This window comes from Leopardus geoffroyi, chromosome C1, assembly GCF_018350155.1.
Source record: "Leopardus geoffroyi isolate Oge1 chromosome C1, O.geoffroyi_Oge1_pat1.0, whole genome shotgun sequence".
NCBI classification, from domain to species: domain Eukaryota; kingdom Metazoa; phylum Chordata; class Mammalia; order Carnivora; family Felidae; genus Leopardus; species Leopardus geoffroyi.
This window is the reverse complement of record NC_059328.1, coordinates 50747557-50766615: the sequence shown is the minus strand read 5'-3', so window position 1 is coordinate 50766615 and position 19059 is coordinate 50747557. Positions and strand designations below refer to the sequence as shown.

Sequence of the window (19059 nt, the reverse complement as noted above, 5' to 3'; positions counted from 1 at the left end):
GTACATACTCTGTGTCTGTTAGGCACCAGGCAGTGTTTTGGGCAATGGGATAGGGCAATATTGAGATAGATGAGCTCCCTGTCTTCATGGAATTTCTTTTCCAGCCCCTTTCCAATGCCACATTTTGTGAGTCTTCATGTCTTGTCCCCAAATTGCTTTAGGTGGCAGTCACTAAACTCTATATTGTTTGCCTTGCCCCAGCTAGAATGTAAGCTCCCAGAAGGGCAAGGACTTTTTGTCTGTCTTTAAAAACTTCACTGTGATACACTGACATAAAAAACTGCACACATTTTAAAGTGTACAATTTGAATTCATCATCACAATCATGATAATGAATATAACCATCAATCCCAAAAGTTTCTCCATGCTTTGTCTTAATCCCTCCTTCTGGCCCCTTTCCCTGGTGCCCCATTCTCATGATCTCCTTTTTGTCAGCATTGGTTTTATATTCTAGACATTTAATCCCTTCAAATGAAGGCTATTACTTGCAAAAGGCTGAGAAAGATTTCTGCAAGTAATGACCTAGATTCCTCCACATAATATTTCTAGAAGCAATAACTATGGTCTTCCAGAATCTACATATTATCTTTGTGTACCAAAAGGTGCCAAAATCAAACTAGAATCCTGAACACACAGCATATGCTGATAACCTGACTATAATCTATGTGATTAAAATCTGAATTCAAAGAAGGTAACCAACCAGGTTAAAACAATTCTATAATTTGGTAAGGGAACAATGCTACTATTTCTTATCCTTTTCAAGAACCCTTCCTCCCAAATCCTTAAGGCGCCTTGAATGATCCCTGCATACATGTCTATAAATAAATGTTCAAACTCAGTTATAGCTTTTTTTTTTTTTTTCAAACAGGGTGAAACCTGCAATGAGTGAAGTTAAAGACAAATCGAACCAACAAACCAAAATCTTGACAACAGAAGATAGTTGGGATATTTCCTGACCTTGGCCTTAAGTTGATGTAGAAAGAAAAAAAAGAAAAAGAAAAAGAGAAGAAAATAGGAAAACGGTGTTCCCTGAGAATTTCTTACAAGCCCAGACTCACTCAGGCTAGAGACCTGAATTTATTCTGTGTGTGGCTGAAAAAATTTAAAGCCAAAAACCAGGCAAATACAAAAAGAGAGCTGGACCAGACTCAGTGATATTAGATGAAATATATGTCATAGCATTACTATATAATGCCACATAGAGTAAAGGTATAAAAATTTAAAATATGTACACACCTAATAAATGAACTTCAAAAGATATTAAATAAAAACCATATAAGGGGCGCCTGGGTGGCTCAGTCAGTTGAGTGTGTGACTTCAGCTCAGGTCACGATCTCACAGTTTGTGAGTTCGAGCCCCATGTTGGGCTCTGTGCTGACAGCTCAGAGCCTGGAGTCTGCTTCAGATTCTGTGTCTCCCTCTCTCTCTGCCCCTCAGCTGCTTGCTTGCTCGCTCTTTCCCTCTCTCTCTCTCAAAAATAAATAAAACGTTAAAACATTTTTTTAAAAATAAAAACTTAAACATACAACAAATAGACTAATTTTACTATCAAATGGGAGATTGTTAGATTGCCCTGACCCCCTTCCAAAATACATCAGTAAGCGCAACGAATATCTGAGTAACTTAACTAACTACTTTGCCCTAGTGACTTTGTATATAAACCTATACCCAATAACTATTAATGCTAGGGGTGCCTGGCTGGCTCAGTCACTGCAGCATGTACTCTTGATCTTGGGGTTATGAGTTTGAGCCCCACTATGGGTGTAGAGAATACTTAAAAATAAAATCTTAAATTCTTTTATACTATTCTTTTATGTTTATTTATTCATTTTGTGAGAGAGAGAAAGTGAGCACACCCATGAGGAGGGAACGGGCAGAGAGAGAGAGGGAGAGAATCCCAAGCAGGCTCTGGGCTTTCAGCACAGAGCCCAGTGCAGGGCTCGATTTCCCCAACTGTGAGATTATGACCTGAGCTGAAATCAAGAGCCGGACACTTAACTTAGCCACCCAGGCACCCCTTATCCTATTATTTTAATCACAAATATACATTTATAATAAACAGAAAATGTGATAGGCCATAAGAAGTCTCAGCTAATGCAAAAGAGTATTACATAGGAGCACCTGGGTGTCTGACTCTTGATTTTGGCTCAGGTCATGATCTCACGATTCCACAGTTCGAGCCCTACCGTCAGGCTCCGCGCTTAGAGCCTGCTTGGGTGTCTCTCTCTCTCTCTCTCTCTCTCTCTCTCTCTGCTCCTACCCTGCTTGCACTCTCTTTCTCTCTCTCTTTCACTTTCTCTCTCTCTCTCTCTCTCTCTCTCAGAAATACACTTTTTTTTTTTTAAAAGAGAGAGATAAAAAAAGGAACACAGCTGCTTCCATTAAAAAAAAAAAAGAGTATTGGGGTGCCTGGGTGGCTCAGTCGCTTAAGCGTCCGGCTTTAGCTCAGGTCATGATCTCACAGTCCATGAGTTCGAGCCCCAAGTCGGGCTCTGTGCTGACAGCTTGGAGCCTGGAGCCTGCTTCAGATTCTGTGTCTCCTTCCCTCTCTGCCCCTCCCCTGCTCATGCTCTGTCTCTCTCAATCTCAAAAATATATAAAAACATTAAAAAAAATTTTTTTTTAAAGAGTATTATATAAACCACAATCTCTGATTATAACTGAAATCCATGAGAAAATAAAAGGTTTTTAAAAATAGTCATATGGAAATTTAAAAATACATTTCTAAGTAAGTTTGAGTAAAAAAGACATGAGATGGGGACTTTAAAAAAACAACAAACCTAACTACTGAACAACAGAAATTCAACCTAAAATCTCGGAATGTAAAGAGGGACTTGTCTTAAATGATTATTAAAAAAAAAAAATGGCTAAAAATTAATAACCTCTATAACTCTCTAAAGATTACAGTGGGGAGTGGAGGGGAGTAGAAGAATAAAAGCAAACGAAGTAAGGCAGTATACAGATGAGAACAAAATTAAGCAGAATAAAGATAAACAGAGATGACTAACGCAGTTCAAAAATTAATACTTTAAATAGAGGAATTATAGGTGTGCCTGGGTGGCTCAGTCGATTAGGCATCTGACTCTTGATTTCAGCTCAGGTCACAATCTCACTATTTGTGAGATTGAGCCCCACCTTGGGCTGTGTGCTACCAGTGTGACCTGCTTGGGATTCTCTCTCTCTGCTCTTCCCCTGCTTGTGCTCTCTATGTCAAATAAATAAACTTCAAAATACATACAAATATACATACATACATACACACCTACATAAAGGAATTATACATTTGAAACAAAGGTAATGTCAACTATTACCTCAATAAAAAATTTTTTAAGATAAATTAAATGAAAATTATCTTCAAAATTAAGAAAGAAGTAAAAAATTAAACTATATTTACAATGAAAAAGAACTATGGATAGAACATATATAATTCAAGCTAAGAGAATACATAAACAACTTTATACCAAAAAATGTAAAAATTAAGTGATATCAGTATTCCCAAAAAAGAGCCAGTAACCCAAACTGACTCTAGAAGAGAAAATGTGAATAGTTCCATAACTATTAAAGAACTGAATCAATATTTTAGATTTTCTCACATAGAAAACACAGGCGCAGGGGTGCCTGGGTGGCTCAGCTGGTTAAGTGTCTGACTTTGGCTCAAGTCATGATCTCACAGCTCATGAGTTTGAGCCCCACATTGGACTCTGTGCTGACAGCTCAGAGCCTGGAGCCTGCTTCAGATTCTGTGCCTCCCTCTCTATCACTCTATGTCTCCCTCTCTCTCAAAAAGAAGTAAAACATTTTAAAAATTAAAAAAAAAAAGAAAGAAAACACAGGCCCAAACTGGCTTTACAGGCTAGTGTGACCAAAGATTTAAGGAATGAATAATTACCATTTTACACAGGGAACTGAAAAAGAAGAAACACGCCTACCATCCATTTTGGTAGTCTCATCTATTCAAAAGCAGATAGGATAGTACATAAATCCCTAGCCAATCTCATTCCTAACCACAGATGCAAAAATCCTAAAAGAAATAATGCCAGAAAAATTAATGTGTGAAAAAGATCATGACCAGATTAAGTTTAATTCAAGAATTCAAGATTGGTTCAACATTAAAAAAATCTATTAATGTAAGTTACCACAGTAAGGGATTCAAGGAGAAAAATACATTATACATACACAATTATTTCAGTGAATGCAGATAATACATGTGATGAAATTCAATGCCAATGCCATTCGTGACAAAAAATTCTTAGCAAAATAAGAATGAAAGGGGATACTTCCTTAACCTGAAGGATTATTATTTTTTTTTTAATTTTTTTTTTAACGTTTATTTATTTTGGGGACAGAGAGAAACAGAGCATGAACGGGGGAGGGGCAGAGAGAGAGGGAGACACAGAATCGGAAGCAGGCTCCAGGCTCTGAGCCATTAGCCCAGAGCCCGACACGGGGCTCGAACTCATGGACCACGAGATCGTGACCTGAGCTGAAGTCGGACACTTAACCGACTGAGCCACCCAGGCGCCCCTTAACCTGAAGGATTATTACAAAAACTTACAGAACACATCATATTCAATGGTGAAATATTAAAAACAATTTCTTAAGAAAAATTTTTTTAAGGTTTGTTTATTTTTGAGACAGAGAGGGAGAGAGTGCAAATGGCAGAGGGGCAGAGGCAGGGAGACACAGAATCCAAAGCAGGCTCCAGACTCTGAGCTGTCAGCACAGAGTCTGACATGGGGCTCGAACCCACAAATCCTAAGATCATGACCTGAGCCAAAGTCGGACACTTATCCAACTGAGCCACCCAGGCACCTTTATTAAAAGCAATTTCTTAAATATCAGGAGGAAACACAACAAAAATGTTAGCTATCATTACTTCTTTAGTAAACCCAATGGAAGTTTCAGCAGATAGAATAAGAAAAAGATTGGAACAAAGGGGAAAAGAAAACTGCCTTTATCCAAAGTGATTATTATTACCTATACAGAAAATCCAGAAATAAAAATTTACATAGTATTAGAATTTGAGATTCACATTCTTAAAATTACTTTATGTACACTTATGGAGGACATAAAGATACTAGAAAGCTCTACATACAATATTTAATAAGTTTATCCTTAGGTGGTGGGTTTATGGGAGATTTTATTTTTTTTGTTTCACCCTTTTGGTTTTCCCAATGTTCTGCACTGGATTATTTTATTTTATAAAAGAATAACAGTATAATGTTATAAGATGTTGAATAAATATGTAAAAATCAATTTTATGTCCAAACAAAAATCAATTTTATGTCTATACACTAGCAACAAACAGAAAATGCAATTTAAAATATTTGAAAGCAATACAAAAAACAAAAACAAAAAAAATAAAGGCAATACAAAATCTAAGGGTATCTAGGAATAAATCAACTGAAAGATTTACAATACCTTTCTGAACAAAATTATAAAAATTCAAAGAAATAAAAGAATATACAGGAAGATATACCATGTTAATGATTAATAAGACTGGATCTCATAAAGATATAACTTCTTTACAAATTAATCTACCAATATGACACAATTCCCATCAAAATCCTCAAAGACTTTTTTTTTGTGGAATTTGACAAGTTAGAGCTACAACTCATATGAAAAAGAAGGACAAAATAGGTAAGACATTTCTAAGGAAGAAGAAATATGTAAAGGAAATTGCTCTACTAGAAAACAAGATTTATTATTAGGCTTTAATAATTGAGCTAGTGCAGCATTTGTACTGGGACATACCTGGGGAACAAAGAGAAAACTCAGAGGCCGACTCCCCCCGATAACCTGAGATAGGATAGAGGTTGCACTATAAGTCAGTAGATAAAGGAGGGGCTATTTTAAAATAGTAGGATAATTAGTTATCTTGATGGGGAAAAACGAAAATTACTCCCTACCAGATACCATATTCTAAAATAAATTGTAGATCACCTAATTCTACTAAAATAGAGGCGGGAAAACAGGAATGGATGACTGGTTCTGATCGATGGTAAGGAATGTTTTCTCAGAGAGATGACCTCTGAGCTTCTCCTTGAAGGATAAAAGGAAGAACAATGTGGGAAATGGACTTCCAGGCTGAGACAACAGCAAGATCGCTGTCCCAGAAAGTCCCAAGAGTGAGAAGTATTTTCTAGGAATGGACAGACAACCAGCCCAGCTGAACAGCAAAGAAAGACAAAGATGACAATGGATGACTGGTGCTTCATCATGGTTTTGCACCTGTTTCACTACTTTTCTGACCTTCTTCATGGCCAGAACCAGTTATATTCTCAGGAAGGAAACATTATTAGTATGGTCCTTCTACCCTGATGCTAATTAAAAAACCATTCTTATTAACTGCAGCTCAGATATGCAAGAAGACACCAAAACACTTTTTAAAGGTTTGAGAGGTTCAAGTTACCTTTTCTTTTTTTTCTTCGGTGTTTTGGTCCTGTTTACTAGCGATTATGTTGGCCTTGTTATGCACAGTAGGAACAACCTAGGACCACAAAAAAAAGGGGGGGAAGGAAAAGGGATAAAACATTTAAATGTCACAGTCATCACACTATTTCTTTAAACAGTTAAAATCTTACTTAACTAAGTCTCTGACTTCATCTAAAAAGTAAAGACCTGAGAAGTAGAATTCAAGGCCAACAATATAATTTGAAAAATACTACAAGCTAGATAACCCCAAATATTGTGTGTGTGCATGTGTGTGTGTGTGTGTGTGTGTGTGTGTGTGTGTGTAACATCAAAGAGCAGTAAGTTCCCAAGCTGGTGTAGATCCACAAAGTGAAGACAGAGAAGACTAAAAAAGAAAGTCATGACATCGACTGTCATCCACACAGCTCAGTTTCCAAAATGCAGTTTTAGAGGCAACCTATGTTAGTCTCTAGAACATGGGATGCACCATTTATTTGGTAGGTTTACCTTTTTCTTCACTGTACCCCAGTTCAAGTATGTTATCTAGCACACTGTGCATACTCCATAACTATCTCAGCATCACTGTTAACAGGAAGATGAATTATAAATCTAGTCGCAGTCCTGGATAAAAGCTCAGTGAGAGCTGGGATTTAATGATTGATCACTGTTATCACTATACATAATGCTCAGGAAGAACCCATTACATGCTTGCACTCAATAAATGTTTACACGTGAATAAAACAGCTCCATTTCATAGAAACAATTCTAATTATCGATGGTGCCAACAGCATAGATTACTTTTGTACTCACTTCTTCTTATAAAACAATCCATGAAACATCTTAGGAAAATACAACAGTTTTAGTGATTTTTAAAAGGCTCCACGAATAACTAACACAAATAATTTTGCCATAGAATCTAATAATTAACATGAAGATTCTAAGAAAAAAATCTCCTTTCTCAGAAATGTAAAGAAACTGCCTGCCTTGGGATAATTTAAAAGCCAAAACATAACAACAACAACAACAACAAAAAAAACCCACCTGTGTCTGGATATAATTTAAAATTAAATTTTCTTCACCTTTACTATAGAGTCTAAAGACATAAATTAATTTTGGAATAAATGAGCAAGTCTCAGAAATGTTTCATTTAAATAAAAAACAATACTAATCACACATCAACACATATGTAATGTTTTGTATACGAACAGACACTGAGTGCTTAATATTTATACCTCTATTTATTTATATTTATTTTTAAATTTTAAAAAATATTTTTATTTATTTTTGAGACAGAGACAGAGCATGAGCAGGGGAGAGGCAGAGAGAGAGGGAGACACAGAATCTGAAGCAGGCTCCAGGCTCTGAGCTGTCAGCACAGAGCCCGACGCGGGGCTCGAACTCACCAACCGTGAGATCATGACTTGAGCCGAAGTCGGATATTCAACCGACTGACCTACACGGGCGCCCCTATACCTCTACTTAATACACACCACAATCCAAGTCAGCGTCAAAAACTGGTGGGTCTACAGGCATGCACTTCCTGTCCTGAAGGATCTTAAAATATTTTGCCTCCCTGACAAGTCAGAATACCTATCCACACTGGACCTACTTTCTCCCATGGGAAAAACCAGCTGAAGTTGAATAGCAGAAGCTCTGGGGTGGGACACGATGCCAGCTGCCACTCATAAGGTTTACTGTTTTTTAAATAGCACAGAACTGTATCTCTGTAAACATATCATTAGCAAGAACAAAAGCTCACCAGGATGACTGCATCCTCAAGGAAAGTAGAAGACTCCATATTTCTTATGAAAAAACTACATTTTTATATGATTAATATGCAAACGTACCATCAGAAAAATTTAGGTGCCGTTATGAAATAACGGTATTAGGGAAGTACAAATGGAATACAGGGAAAAAGAAAACAACACATGATAATAAACTTAGTGAACTGATGGGATGACCCCCAATTTCAAACAGGTTTGTTTTGGAATGTGGAAAAATAATATGAGATGCTACGGTGAAATGTAGTTATGTTAAGTCGAACAAAATTACCTTGGCATAAAAACTTTCTATAGAGGAGTGCAATATAAATCACGGGTTCTGGGGCGCCTGGGTGGCTCAGTCGGTTAAGCGGCCGACTTCAGCCAGGTCACGATCTCGCGGTCCGTGAGTTCGAGCCCCGCGTCAGGCTCTGGGCTGATGGCTCATGATGGCTCAGAGCCTGGAGCCTGTTTCCGATTCTGTGTCTCCCTCTCTCTGACCCTCCCCTGTTCATGCTCTGTCTCTCTCTGTCTCAAAAATGAATAAACGTTAAAAAAATAAAATAAAAAATAAATAAAAAAAAAAAAATCACGGGTTCTGCTCTCAAATAAGCATTTGCCAAATAAATTTAATACACACATTTCTTTCTAGGATGCTGAAAATACAGTTGAGAAATTCAGGAGAAAAAGCTTAAAAAGGTCACATATTGGTGATATGCCTAATGCATCCGTTAAAAGTGCAAATATAAAAAAGTAAACTACAACTCAAAGAATAAAAAAAAAAAGCACAAATATAAACACCACTGCTCAATTCATGATGTTGATGACAATCTACATGTAACAGGGGCACTTGAGACACAGGGTCTTTGGGGGCGCTTGGGTGATTCAGTCAGTTGGGCGTCTGACTTCAGCTTAGGTCATGATCTCATAGTTCATGGGTTCGGGCCCTGCATCAGGGTCTGTGCTGCCAGCTTGGAACCTGGATCCTGCTTCAGATTCTGTGTCTCCCTCTTTCTTTCTGCCCCTTCCCCGCTCACACTCTGTCTCTCTCAAAAATAAATAAATATTAAAAAAAAAAAAATAGACAATAGGGTCTTTGATAGTCCCATTACGAAATGACCTCTTTGGGGGTTTTGAGGAAAGTCTCAAAGTTTAATGAAAAGTGGTCAAAACTGATTAAGCATGTGGCTATATTTTCTACTCCTGTGAGGGTCAATACTATTTGCAACAACAAATAAGCCAAAGAGAGCGCCATTTTGCAAAGATATGAAACTTGATTTCTTTCATTGCCTCATTCAAACAGGAATCATTTTGTGTTGAAAAATGGAGTAAGTCATGGACATAATAATTAACACCATCACCTGAATATGTTCCCTTGCCTAGAATCAGAGACAGTTCAATGCTTGCTGAACTGAATGCACCATGTGGCAGTCTGCTGTGCCGCATCGGGGCTGAATGATTCGAGCAAGGCACAATGCAGAGAAGATCTTTTTTGAACAGTTGCAAGAAACTGCACCGTTTGTCATCTGAGTGAAAATTTCCACTTCAGCTCACCAGCAAAGGCTGGATTAAATGCTTGCTTGGCCTTTTTGGTTGACTTTATAACTTACTTAAAAGCTGTGAACATTTTTTGAGCAGGGCATTCACAAGTGGCCACATAAAGGTATAATTTGATTGGCTCATTCTAGCTCAAAACGGTTTCTTTAGAAGTGCCATTTGGCAAGGAATAATTTGGCCATTTTTCCTATTGAACTCAAGTTTCCAGAAATAAAAGTGATAGCCTCCACAACTTTCTCTTAGTGTAAGAGTTAAAAAGTGGCTTCTAAAAACGTTGATTCCAAAAAAGACTTCAAAAGTGGATTCCAAAAAATTTCAAATTGTATCAGAGGGAAAAGACTTTATTCAGTTCACCTCTGTCAGTCAGTCTTGGACTAGGAGGGATCATACTGCAATGCAGTGCACCACAGCAGAGCGGTGGGGGGAGCATGTAGCCTACTGTGTGCAGGGAGGTTCAAGTGTGGCAAAGTGTGTCGATGCCCCCCCACCCCCGCCCTCAGGGCAGCCAAACATCTGTCTGTCCGGTTTGCCACCCAAATACTATTCTCTGTATGCCTTGACATACAAAAGGTTGAAAAACACTGCCTTACTTATTGAAAAGCATTTTTAGAAAACATGCACAGTTTTTCTACTGTTCAGAAGTGCCTGTGTTTTGAACAGCTGTCTTCCATAAAATAAAGAAAAATAAACATTTCTTCCCGTTACAGGGCTTATGGGTGATATTTCTGCTGCATGTTACAATACAAAATACATACCCTGCCACTAACATTAGAGTTGTAATTCCATACCAAAAGAGTAATTTATTACAGAAGCAAGCGTTATGATTAAATACTGCTGGTTTTGAATTCGGAATGTCCAAAAGAACATACGACAATGCACCATGTTTGCATGCTTTAATAAATACACAGAACATGATAGTACCTCTAGAATGGTGTTATATCTGACCCCTTTATGTTCAAAGTATTTTTATAAATAAAGTAACTGGCTCAGAAAAGTTAAGTAACTTGTCTCTCAGTTAGCAAAGCTGGTAAACAGGGAAATCAAGGAATTGAAAACAGGTCGGTTTGACTCCACAGCCTGTGACTTAAACCAGTGCAAGCTGGAATGACTCAAATTTGGCCAAACGACCACAATCAAAGAAAAAAGGGGAAAGTGAATAACTAAAGAAAATAACTAAATTTTTATGAAGTAATGCTTTCTCTGGGTAATAGTAGGATCAAAATGAAAATAATATAGAAAAAAACACAGAGGAAAAGCTTGGTCTATAGATACGCAGAGAGTATTTTTAAACGCTTTGAAAATATTAACTTAGGCTTACTCTTGGAGTGGACGACAAGCTCTGAACAACGAACACCACAGGATTTCCTGCATTCTTAATGGCCTCAACTGCTTCTCTGTGTGAGGCATTCTGCAAATCTACTCCAGACACCTGAAACACAGAAGTCACTTCAATTAGAAAGGCTGTCGAGTTCACATATATTAACCAGCTATGAGAACAGCCAGAGTCTAATGAATGAGACCAAAGCCAAAAAACTAAGATTGGCCCATAAAAAGCTTTGTTGCTTTAGGAGAACATATTTAAGGAAAATAACATTCCGTCTTCAAGACAAGCGAATGAGACAAACATCTTAGTAACAATAGCCCTGGTTAAATACAATTATCCAAAATAGGTAGCTCAGTTCATGACAGAATCCTAAGAAGCTTCTGTGCTGTGGTGTCACCTCTGCCACCAACACAGCACATAATTCTGAGTGGGGACAGGGAAGGGCGGTCTGGACTCTTCTCTCGAATTGAGAAGTATGATATTTTAAGCACACTGTACATTATCACAATTGAGTAGCGGAACATCTCTCAAATGATGTTCAAAAAAGAACTATGAAAATATCCATGGGTTCTCTTACTAAAAGTGTTCTCTGTTCAGTAAATTGGGGTAAGTGTAAATAGCTCCTCATCATACAGATTTCAGAAAACCTAACATGCAAACGTCCATAATCTCCAAGAGCATTCTGTATTTACCATATTTAACAGAACCAGTTTTTCAAAACGATAATGTAACAAGGCCTTGGTAAATGCAGGGGTGCCTATGGTCAGCAGACAATGACAGTTTGTGAATACTTTTTCATGTTAAGGAGACCAAAGAAATCGGACTGTAGGTGGATAGGGATGTGGGATCAAGGTTGGCTTTTGTGTTTGAGATGGGAGGTATTACAGTAATCGTGGTGCAGTGGAGAGGAAATGGATATGAGAGAGAGAAGTGACACCTGTAGAAGTAAATCCTTGGACACTGAGGAGGGAATGACTTCTGTGCTACAAGTCAGGCAGGTTGGCTTTAGACAGAAGCACAAACAATTCATTTGTTGTTACAGATACAGTTAGGAAAAAAAAGATTTGGCACGCAGTGGCAGCAAGGGGAAGTTCCTTTTTCACTGCTTTCATTTTCTCCATGAAATAAAAAACAAGGACCATAAACTGAGCAGTTTAGGAGGTATGAAGGAGTTACGTCGGGAAGCAGGAAAATGAAATAACTAGGGACATATTACAGGATTGCAGGGCAGAACTAAAGACTCACTTGAGAAGGAGCTCATGAATTTTAAAATGAGACCAGACAGCACTGTTATTTTCTCCAGCCATGCCAGAGTCCTGAAATAAGCAAAGAGTTGCATTAAACTAGGATGTGGTTCCCCCAGACAAGTTCAGTAAAAGCAAAGGGGATCCAGGGAGCTGGAAACGACAAGGATGATCAATCACGGAATCAGAGCAGAGTGAAGAGAAAACTGAGCACCTCTGAAGCTGAGGGACACACAGGTAAGGGCCTGAAGGTATGAGACAGGAGCGTCGTTATGTGAGAGAGGTCTGAAGGCAGGTGGGTCCAGGGGTGCCTGGGTGCTTCAGACACTTAAGTGTCTGACTCTTGATTTTGGCTCAGGTCATGATCCCAGGGTCATGGGATTGAGCCCTGTGTCAGCTCTGCACTCAGCATGGAGCCTGCTTAAGATTCTCTCTCCCTCTGTCCCTTCCCCTGCTTGCTCTCTCTCTAAAAAGAAATAAATGATTGGCAAAAAAAATTTTTAAATAAAAAAAATAAAAAAGGCAGGTGAGTCTAAAGCACAGTGCAAAATGGAGAGGAGAGAGAGGTGAGGTCAGGAAGGCAGCTGAAGGCACACCACACAAAAGCCACGGCAGGAACTTTGGCCTTTTATTCTAACAGACATCCGGTGGGAGGTTTCAATGCTCTGTAAAGCCTTTTCCCATCTGAACTCAGGAAGGATGAGGATAATAGTAAATGCATATAGAAAAAAATTTAACTGAAGCTTAAAAGCAATCACAATGGTTTGATGAAGCTTCTTACGAATAACCTGATCCCCATGACATTCTACAATAAATGAGGTAGAAGCTATAAAAGAACCACTTCATCTTCCAGTAATAACCAGCTTCGGTTTCCCCGACACAGATTTCCACAGGGTTAAATGTGAATCCCTAAAGTTGGGAAGTTAGGGGGGAAAATGGAATTCTATTACAACAAAAAAATAACCTGAGTGTTTCTAAGCTGTAAATTTATAACCCAAAGTGTGTCCCATTCACACAAGACAGACCCATTTCTAAAAATTAAATTAAATTCCAATTTCCCACTTAAACAAATTCTTCTCTACATGGGCCTAAATCCTTTATGCAATTGTGCAATTGTTTCAAGGCAGAAAGAAATATTAAGCTTTACTTAAAAACAAATGAGTAATTCTCTTCACGGGAAAAAAGTAAACAAATGACTCAGTATGTTTGACAAAATAAAGATTCAAGTATTAACATTTCACATCTGGTGTGAGTTTAAAGAAATTTACTAAATCTGAGACACCACAGTGATATAAAAGTGTTGATGGATAAGTGAGAGAATACATTCATCTTACAGCAGAGAGAGATGAGGGGAAAACCCACAAAATTGAAGAAGATAAACAATGAACAATCCAATTAGGAAACAGGCAAAAGGCCGGCACAAACATTTCCCTGAAAAGGACACATACATAAGGTGTGAAAAGTTCTTTATCATTTTCCATTGGGGAAACTCAAAACAACAATGAGGTATCACTATCTGCCCATCAGAATGTGCAGAATGAAAAACAGTGACAACACCAAATGTTGGTGAGGATGTGGGGAAACTGGGCCACTCATACATTGCTGGTGGGAATGTAAAATAGTACAGCCACTGTGGAAAATAGTTTTGACAGCTCCTTTCAAAACTAAAAATGGACTTACCATACAACCCAGCAATTGCATTCTTGGGCATTTATCTCAGACAAATGAAGACTTATTTTCACTCAGGAACTTGTATACGAATATTTAGAGAAGCTTTATTCATAACAATAAGCCAAGAACTGGAAACTACCCAAGTGGCTTTCAGTGGATGAATGGTTAAACTGTGGTACCTCCACACCATGAAATACTATTCAGACATAATAAAAGGGTATCAACTATTAATGGACACAACAGATTAAATGAACTTCAGTGAAATTATACAGAATGAAAAAAGCCAATCTCAAAAAGATACAGAATGCATAATTCCATTTCTGTGATAATTGTGAAATGAGATAATTAAAGACATGGAGAAACAGATCAGTGATTCTCAGAGGTTGGGGATGGGGGGATATGAAGAGGGGAAGAGGAATGGCTGCAGAGGGTAGCACAGGGGAGTCTTGTGGTGATACGGTTGAGTTTCTTGATTGTGGTGGTGGTTATGCAAGGCTACACGTGTGATCAAACTGGAGAGCTATAAAAACACATACAGTTATACATTGGTGTGTGCCTAATTGGTAAGATGGAAATAAGGTCTGTGAATTATGTCAATATCAGTATTTTGATTTTGCTATCATACTATGGCTATAGTTACTGTTAAGGTAACATTAACATTGAGGGAGGCTGAGGGAAGAGTATATGGGACCTCCTTGTATATTTCTTTACAATTTCTTTCCCATGACTCTGTATTTCAAAATAGAAAGTTAAGGTGGGGGAGAGACCAAACAAAATACAAAACATATATTTAAAAATTAAGTTCAAATATATCAGGAATCAAAATAAAAAATTAATCCGTGCCACTTATTTACTAGATGAAGATTATCAATGTAGATTTAATAAGACAAAATCCCTTATGTATTGCTTACAAAACATACAACTAAAACAAAATCACAAATAAGGGTGAAAATGAAGGAATGAAAAAAAACAAAAAGCAAACCAATGTACCATGCAAATACTTAATAATGGAAACCACACCTGCCCCAGAAGGAGTAATCCTTTTAAAATATGTATGCATTCATAATCTTCTAATGGATTCTCACTGCGTTCAAAGACAACCTTCCAAGCTCTCTGTGATGTGGCTTCACTTTACCTCTCAGACCTTTTCTCTTCGCGCTCTCTTGCTCCCTTTAGATACATTATCAGTGCCAGTCTGCTTTCTGCTCCTTCAACACAGCCAGACGAACTCCTACCTCAGAGCTTTCGCCTTTTAGTTCTCTCTGCCTGGATCCTTCTTCCCCTATACATCCACAGGGCTCATTCTCACGCTTCCTGTATTTGTCTCAGTATCATCTTCCATAACCAACCTATCAGTTGCAATTACCACCTCCATTCCTTATCTTTCTGTTCTATTTCTCCATAGAATCTACAATCTAACACTCTACACATCACCTATGTAATATCTTCCCTACTACCATGTAAATGCCATAGGAGTAGGAATTTTGCTCATTTTCTTCACTGCCATGTCCCCCGTGTGTTTGAAATTTTCTTTTCAGTTTCAAAAACACAAATATAGGGGCGCCTGGGTGGCGCAGTCGGTTGAGCGTCCGACTTCACCAGGTCACGATCTCGCGGTCCGTGAGTTTGAGCCCCGCGTCGGGCTCTGGGCTGATGGCTCAGAGCCTGGAGCCTGTTTCCGATTCTGTGTCTCCCTCTCTCTCTGCCCCTCCCCCGTTCATGCTCTGTCTCTCTCTGTCCCAAAAATGAATAAACGTTGAAAAAAAAATTTAAAAAAAAAAAAAAAAAAACACAAATATAACCTAATATTTGTATATACAGAAAGGTTTTACACAGTTCTTTGCTTTAATACTCACAATAATGCTATGGGTTTTGAATTCTCATTTCCATGAGAATAAGGTGCATTTAATAATTTGTCCAAGAACAAATGCAAAGTAAACAGGGCAATCAAGACTTCACCCCATGACCTCCAGTGCTCCCTCCAATGGAATCTGGGAGGATGTGCGTGGCTATTCCACTGACACATATTTATAAAAGGTAGAGCTTGTTCTAGGGAATCTAGTCAATAATATGGTAACGAGGTTGTATGGGGACAGATGCTAACTACATTTGGGGCAAGCACTGTGGAATGTACAGAATTGTCGAATCACTATGTTGTACACCTCCTACACCTACAAAAATTAATGTAGCATTCATTCTAGATCAACTACACCTACAAAAAAGAGAATATTAGAAATTTTTTAAATGATGAAAAAAAATTACAACTTGTCAGACTGTGGGAGAAGCACAATGCCCATCACCTGCCTCATTCTGTTAAATCGTAGAATTGTTTTTTCAGTCAGCTACGCCTTTGTGCAGCATTCTGTATGCTACCACCCTGATGTTATAATTACATACATACAATCATGCAAACAACATACAAACTAAGGCATGGGAAGAAAATACACCAATTGTACATACATATACCCCAACAATGAAGGGAGGACTTCTGGTTAAATATTACTGTCTTAAAGCAGGTTTCAAATGAAAACAAAATTTTAACATCATTTACCTCAAGTATTTTATCTCCTGTTTTAAGAGCATTTGTTTTTCCTGCTGGACTGTCTTCTAAAACTTGTTTGATAAATATACCTTTAAGTTCCTCTCCATTCTTCAGGCGTTTTATTACAGTTTGTCCACCAACAATACTAATACCAAGGGACACATTGGGTTCTCTGAAAATCTCAACACTGTAAAAAGAAAATAAATTCACTCATGAATAAGTTAGTATAACTTGTTGGAATGTCACTAGAAGTGTTCACTTTGTACCATATCCTTGTGACTCATATCTTATATGAATATATTTTTACAAATGTTATCAAAATTTTACCTCGTTCAAAAATTCTAAGATATTTTCAGTGATTTGTGGCACATGTGAAAGCCTGAATTTGGAAAAAGATTTCTAAAACAATAATTACACCTCTTAATATTCTTAATGTTCACAGCTCCTACCACAATATGTTTTCTGTAATTAGTTCTTTTAATCTATATCCGTAACATTAGCAAAGAATGAAGAAAGTAATAAATGGGTGAAAAAAAAATCAAGAAAGTCACATATATCATTTTGACAAAAACCACAAACTTTCATAATAAAATAAATTTCTGACCAAAAATCTTGTTACCCAAACTGTTTTTTCCAGTCAGCAGGTTTAACCTGTGGTTCTTTAAGTGGAGGACAGATTTTGCTCTTAAGGCTGGAAGTTGTTCTCTTTTCTTCCTACCTCCACATCACTTTATTTTATTTTATTTTATTTTATTTTAATTAATTAATTAATTTATTTATTTATTGAGACAGAGAGAGAGCAAGTTGGGGAGAGAGAGAGAGAAAGGGAGAGAGAAATCCCAAGCAGGCTCCTCACTGTCAGCGCAGAGCCTGATGCAGGGCTCGTAACTCACGATGAAATCATGACCTGAGCTGAAATCGTATGTTCAACCACCTGAGCCTCCCAGGCAACCTGAATGAGCCACCCAGGCACCCCACATAACTTTAAAAAATAAAGAATGGAATAAAACTTGTTCTTCTCTGGTTATGAATTTTGCTCAAACTGCACAGATGTGACCAATGATTAACTGAAATTTTTAAAAAGTAGTTCAGAAAACAGCTCCCAAGAGGGGCACCTGGGTGGCTCCGTGGGTTAAGCATCTGACTCTTGGATTTTGGTTCAGGTCATGAACCAGGTTAGTGGGATGGAGCCTGGGTCTATGAACTGAAAGTGTGGAGCCTGGTTCGGATTCTCTCTGCCCCTCCCCTGCTTGTGGGCAGCTCTCTCAAACTAATATAAACATTGAAAAACGAAAAGAAAACGGCTCCCAAAGACAAAATTCAGAAGTGCAAGAAGAAAACAGACAACGTTGGTAGGTATTATGGCATTAATAACGCATGCGGAATAGAGCAGGTAATGGAAGACTTTTATATACTGTTAGCTCAAACTAGGCACAAACTTGGAACTAACACAAGGGAAGGAAGGAGGATAGAGATAAATTGACACATGATAGAAACTTCAACTGATGTTGTTGTTCACTTAAAAAAAAAATAAGGGAAGGAATTTTAGTCCTTTCAGGGCAGTCCTACCTGCCTTCCTCAAGGATGCAGTAATAAAATATGCTTAGTCCGTTGGTTACTACCATACATGGACAATTGCAAATTGCTTTCTCTGCAAAGGTATGATAAAGACTTTCCTAATATTGATTACAGTCATTTTGCCCAGGTAAAAATCTCTAGAGAAGACAAATTGAAACTAAAATTTAGGTCATTTTGTAGCAATGTGGATGGAACTGGACAGTGTTATGCTAAGTGAAATAAGTCACACAGAGAAAGACAGATACCATATGCTTTCACTCTTATGTGGACCCTGAGAAACTTAACAGAAGACCATGGGGGAGGGGAAGGGAAAAACAAAGTTAGAGAGGGAGAGAGCCAAACCATAAGAGACTCTTAAAAACTGAGAATAAACTGAGGGTTGATAGGGGGTGGGGGACAGGGGAAAGGTTGATGGGCATTGAGGGGGCACCTGTTGGGATGAGCACTGGGTGTTGTATGCAAACCAGTTTGACAACAAATTTCATATTAAAATAATTAAAAAAAAAAAACAAAAAAACCTTAGACCAGCCTAGATGTACATTATGGCAATACTTAATCAGTAGAGAACGTCTAAATGACACTCTGAAAGGAAAGAGCAACCAGCTGTGTTCTCCTACTGAGAAAGCCAATGACATCATCAACGTACATTCTTGGTGGACCCCAGTGGCTGAAGTTTGGAGTTTCTTCTCCTTCACCTTCTTCTCTCTCAGGTAACTCACTGAAGAGAGACAAAGGAAAAACACACATGCACCTTGTAAAACAGTGCTGTTAAAGGTTCTTACAAAGTTTTGAAGTTGAGCAATCTATTTGTAGGTAAATAGTTCTTAATTTTTAAGGTTTAAAATATTTACATCAACAGTTAACTATCTGTACAAAACAAAAATACATTACTTTTAATGTTCAACAAACAATCCACCTGGCACCAGAAACATCACAGATTATAAACACTTTTATTGGTGACAGTCTAGA

General features: G+C 37.9%; 1 protein-coding gene across 5 annotated transcripts in view; it reads right to left on the bottom strand.

Annotated features, from left to right (window-relative positions):
- Positions 1-19059, bottom strand: part of PATJ (PATJ crumbs cell polarity complex component) — a 364334-nt gene that overhangs the window by 207651 nt on the left and 137624 nt on the right. For 4 of the 5 annotated variants that reach the window (XM_045477622.1, XM_045477623.1, XM_045477626.1 and 1 more), the window contains exons 23-26: positions 18737-18808; positions 16522-16699; positions 11050-11160; positions 6413-6490 (exon numbers count right to left, since the gene is read on the bottom strand). In XM_045477622.1, coding sequence (XP_045333578.1) covers positions 6413-6490; positions 11050-11160; positions 16522-16699; positions 18737-18808 — 439 coding nt within the window. The remainder of the gene's footprint in view (positions 1-6412; positions 6491-11049; positions 11161-16521; positions 16700-18736; positions 18809-19059) is intronic. The other variant, XM_045477625.1, reaches the window with a different exon arrangement.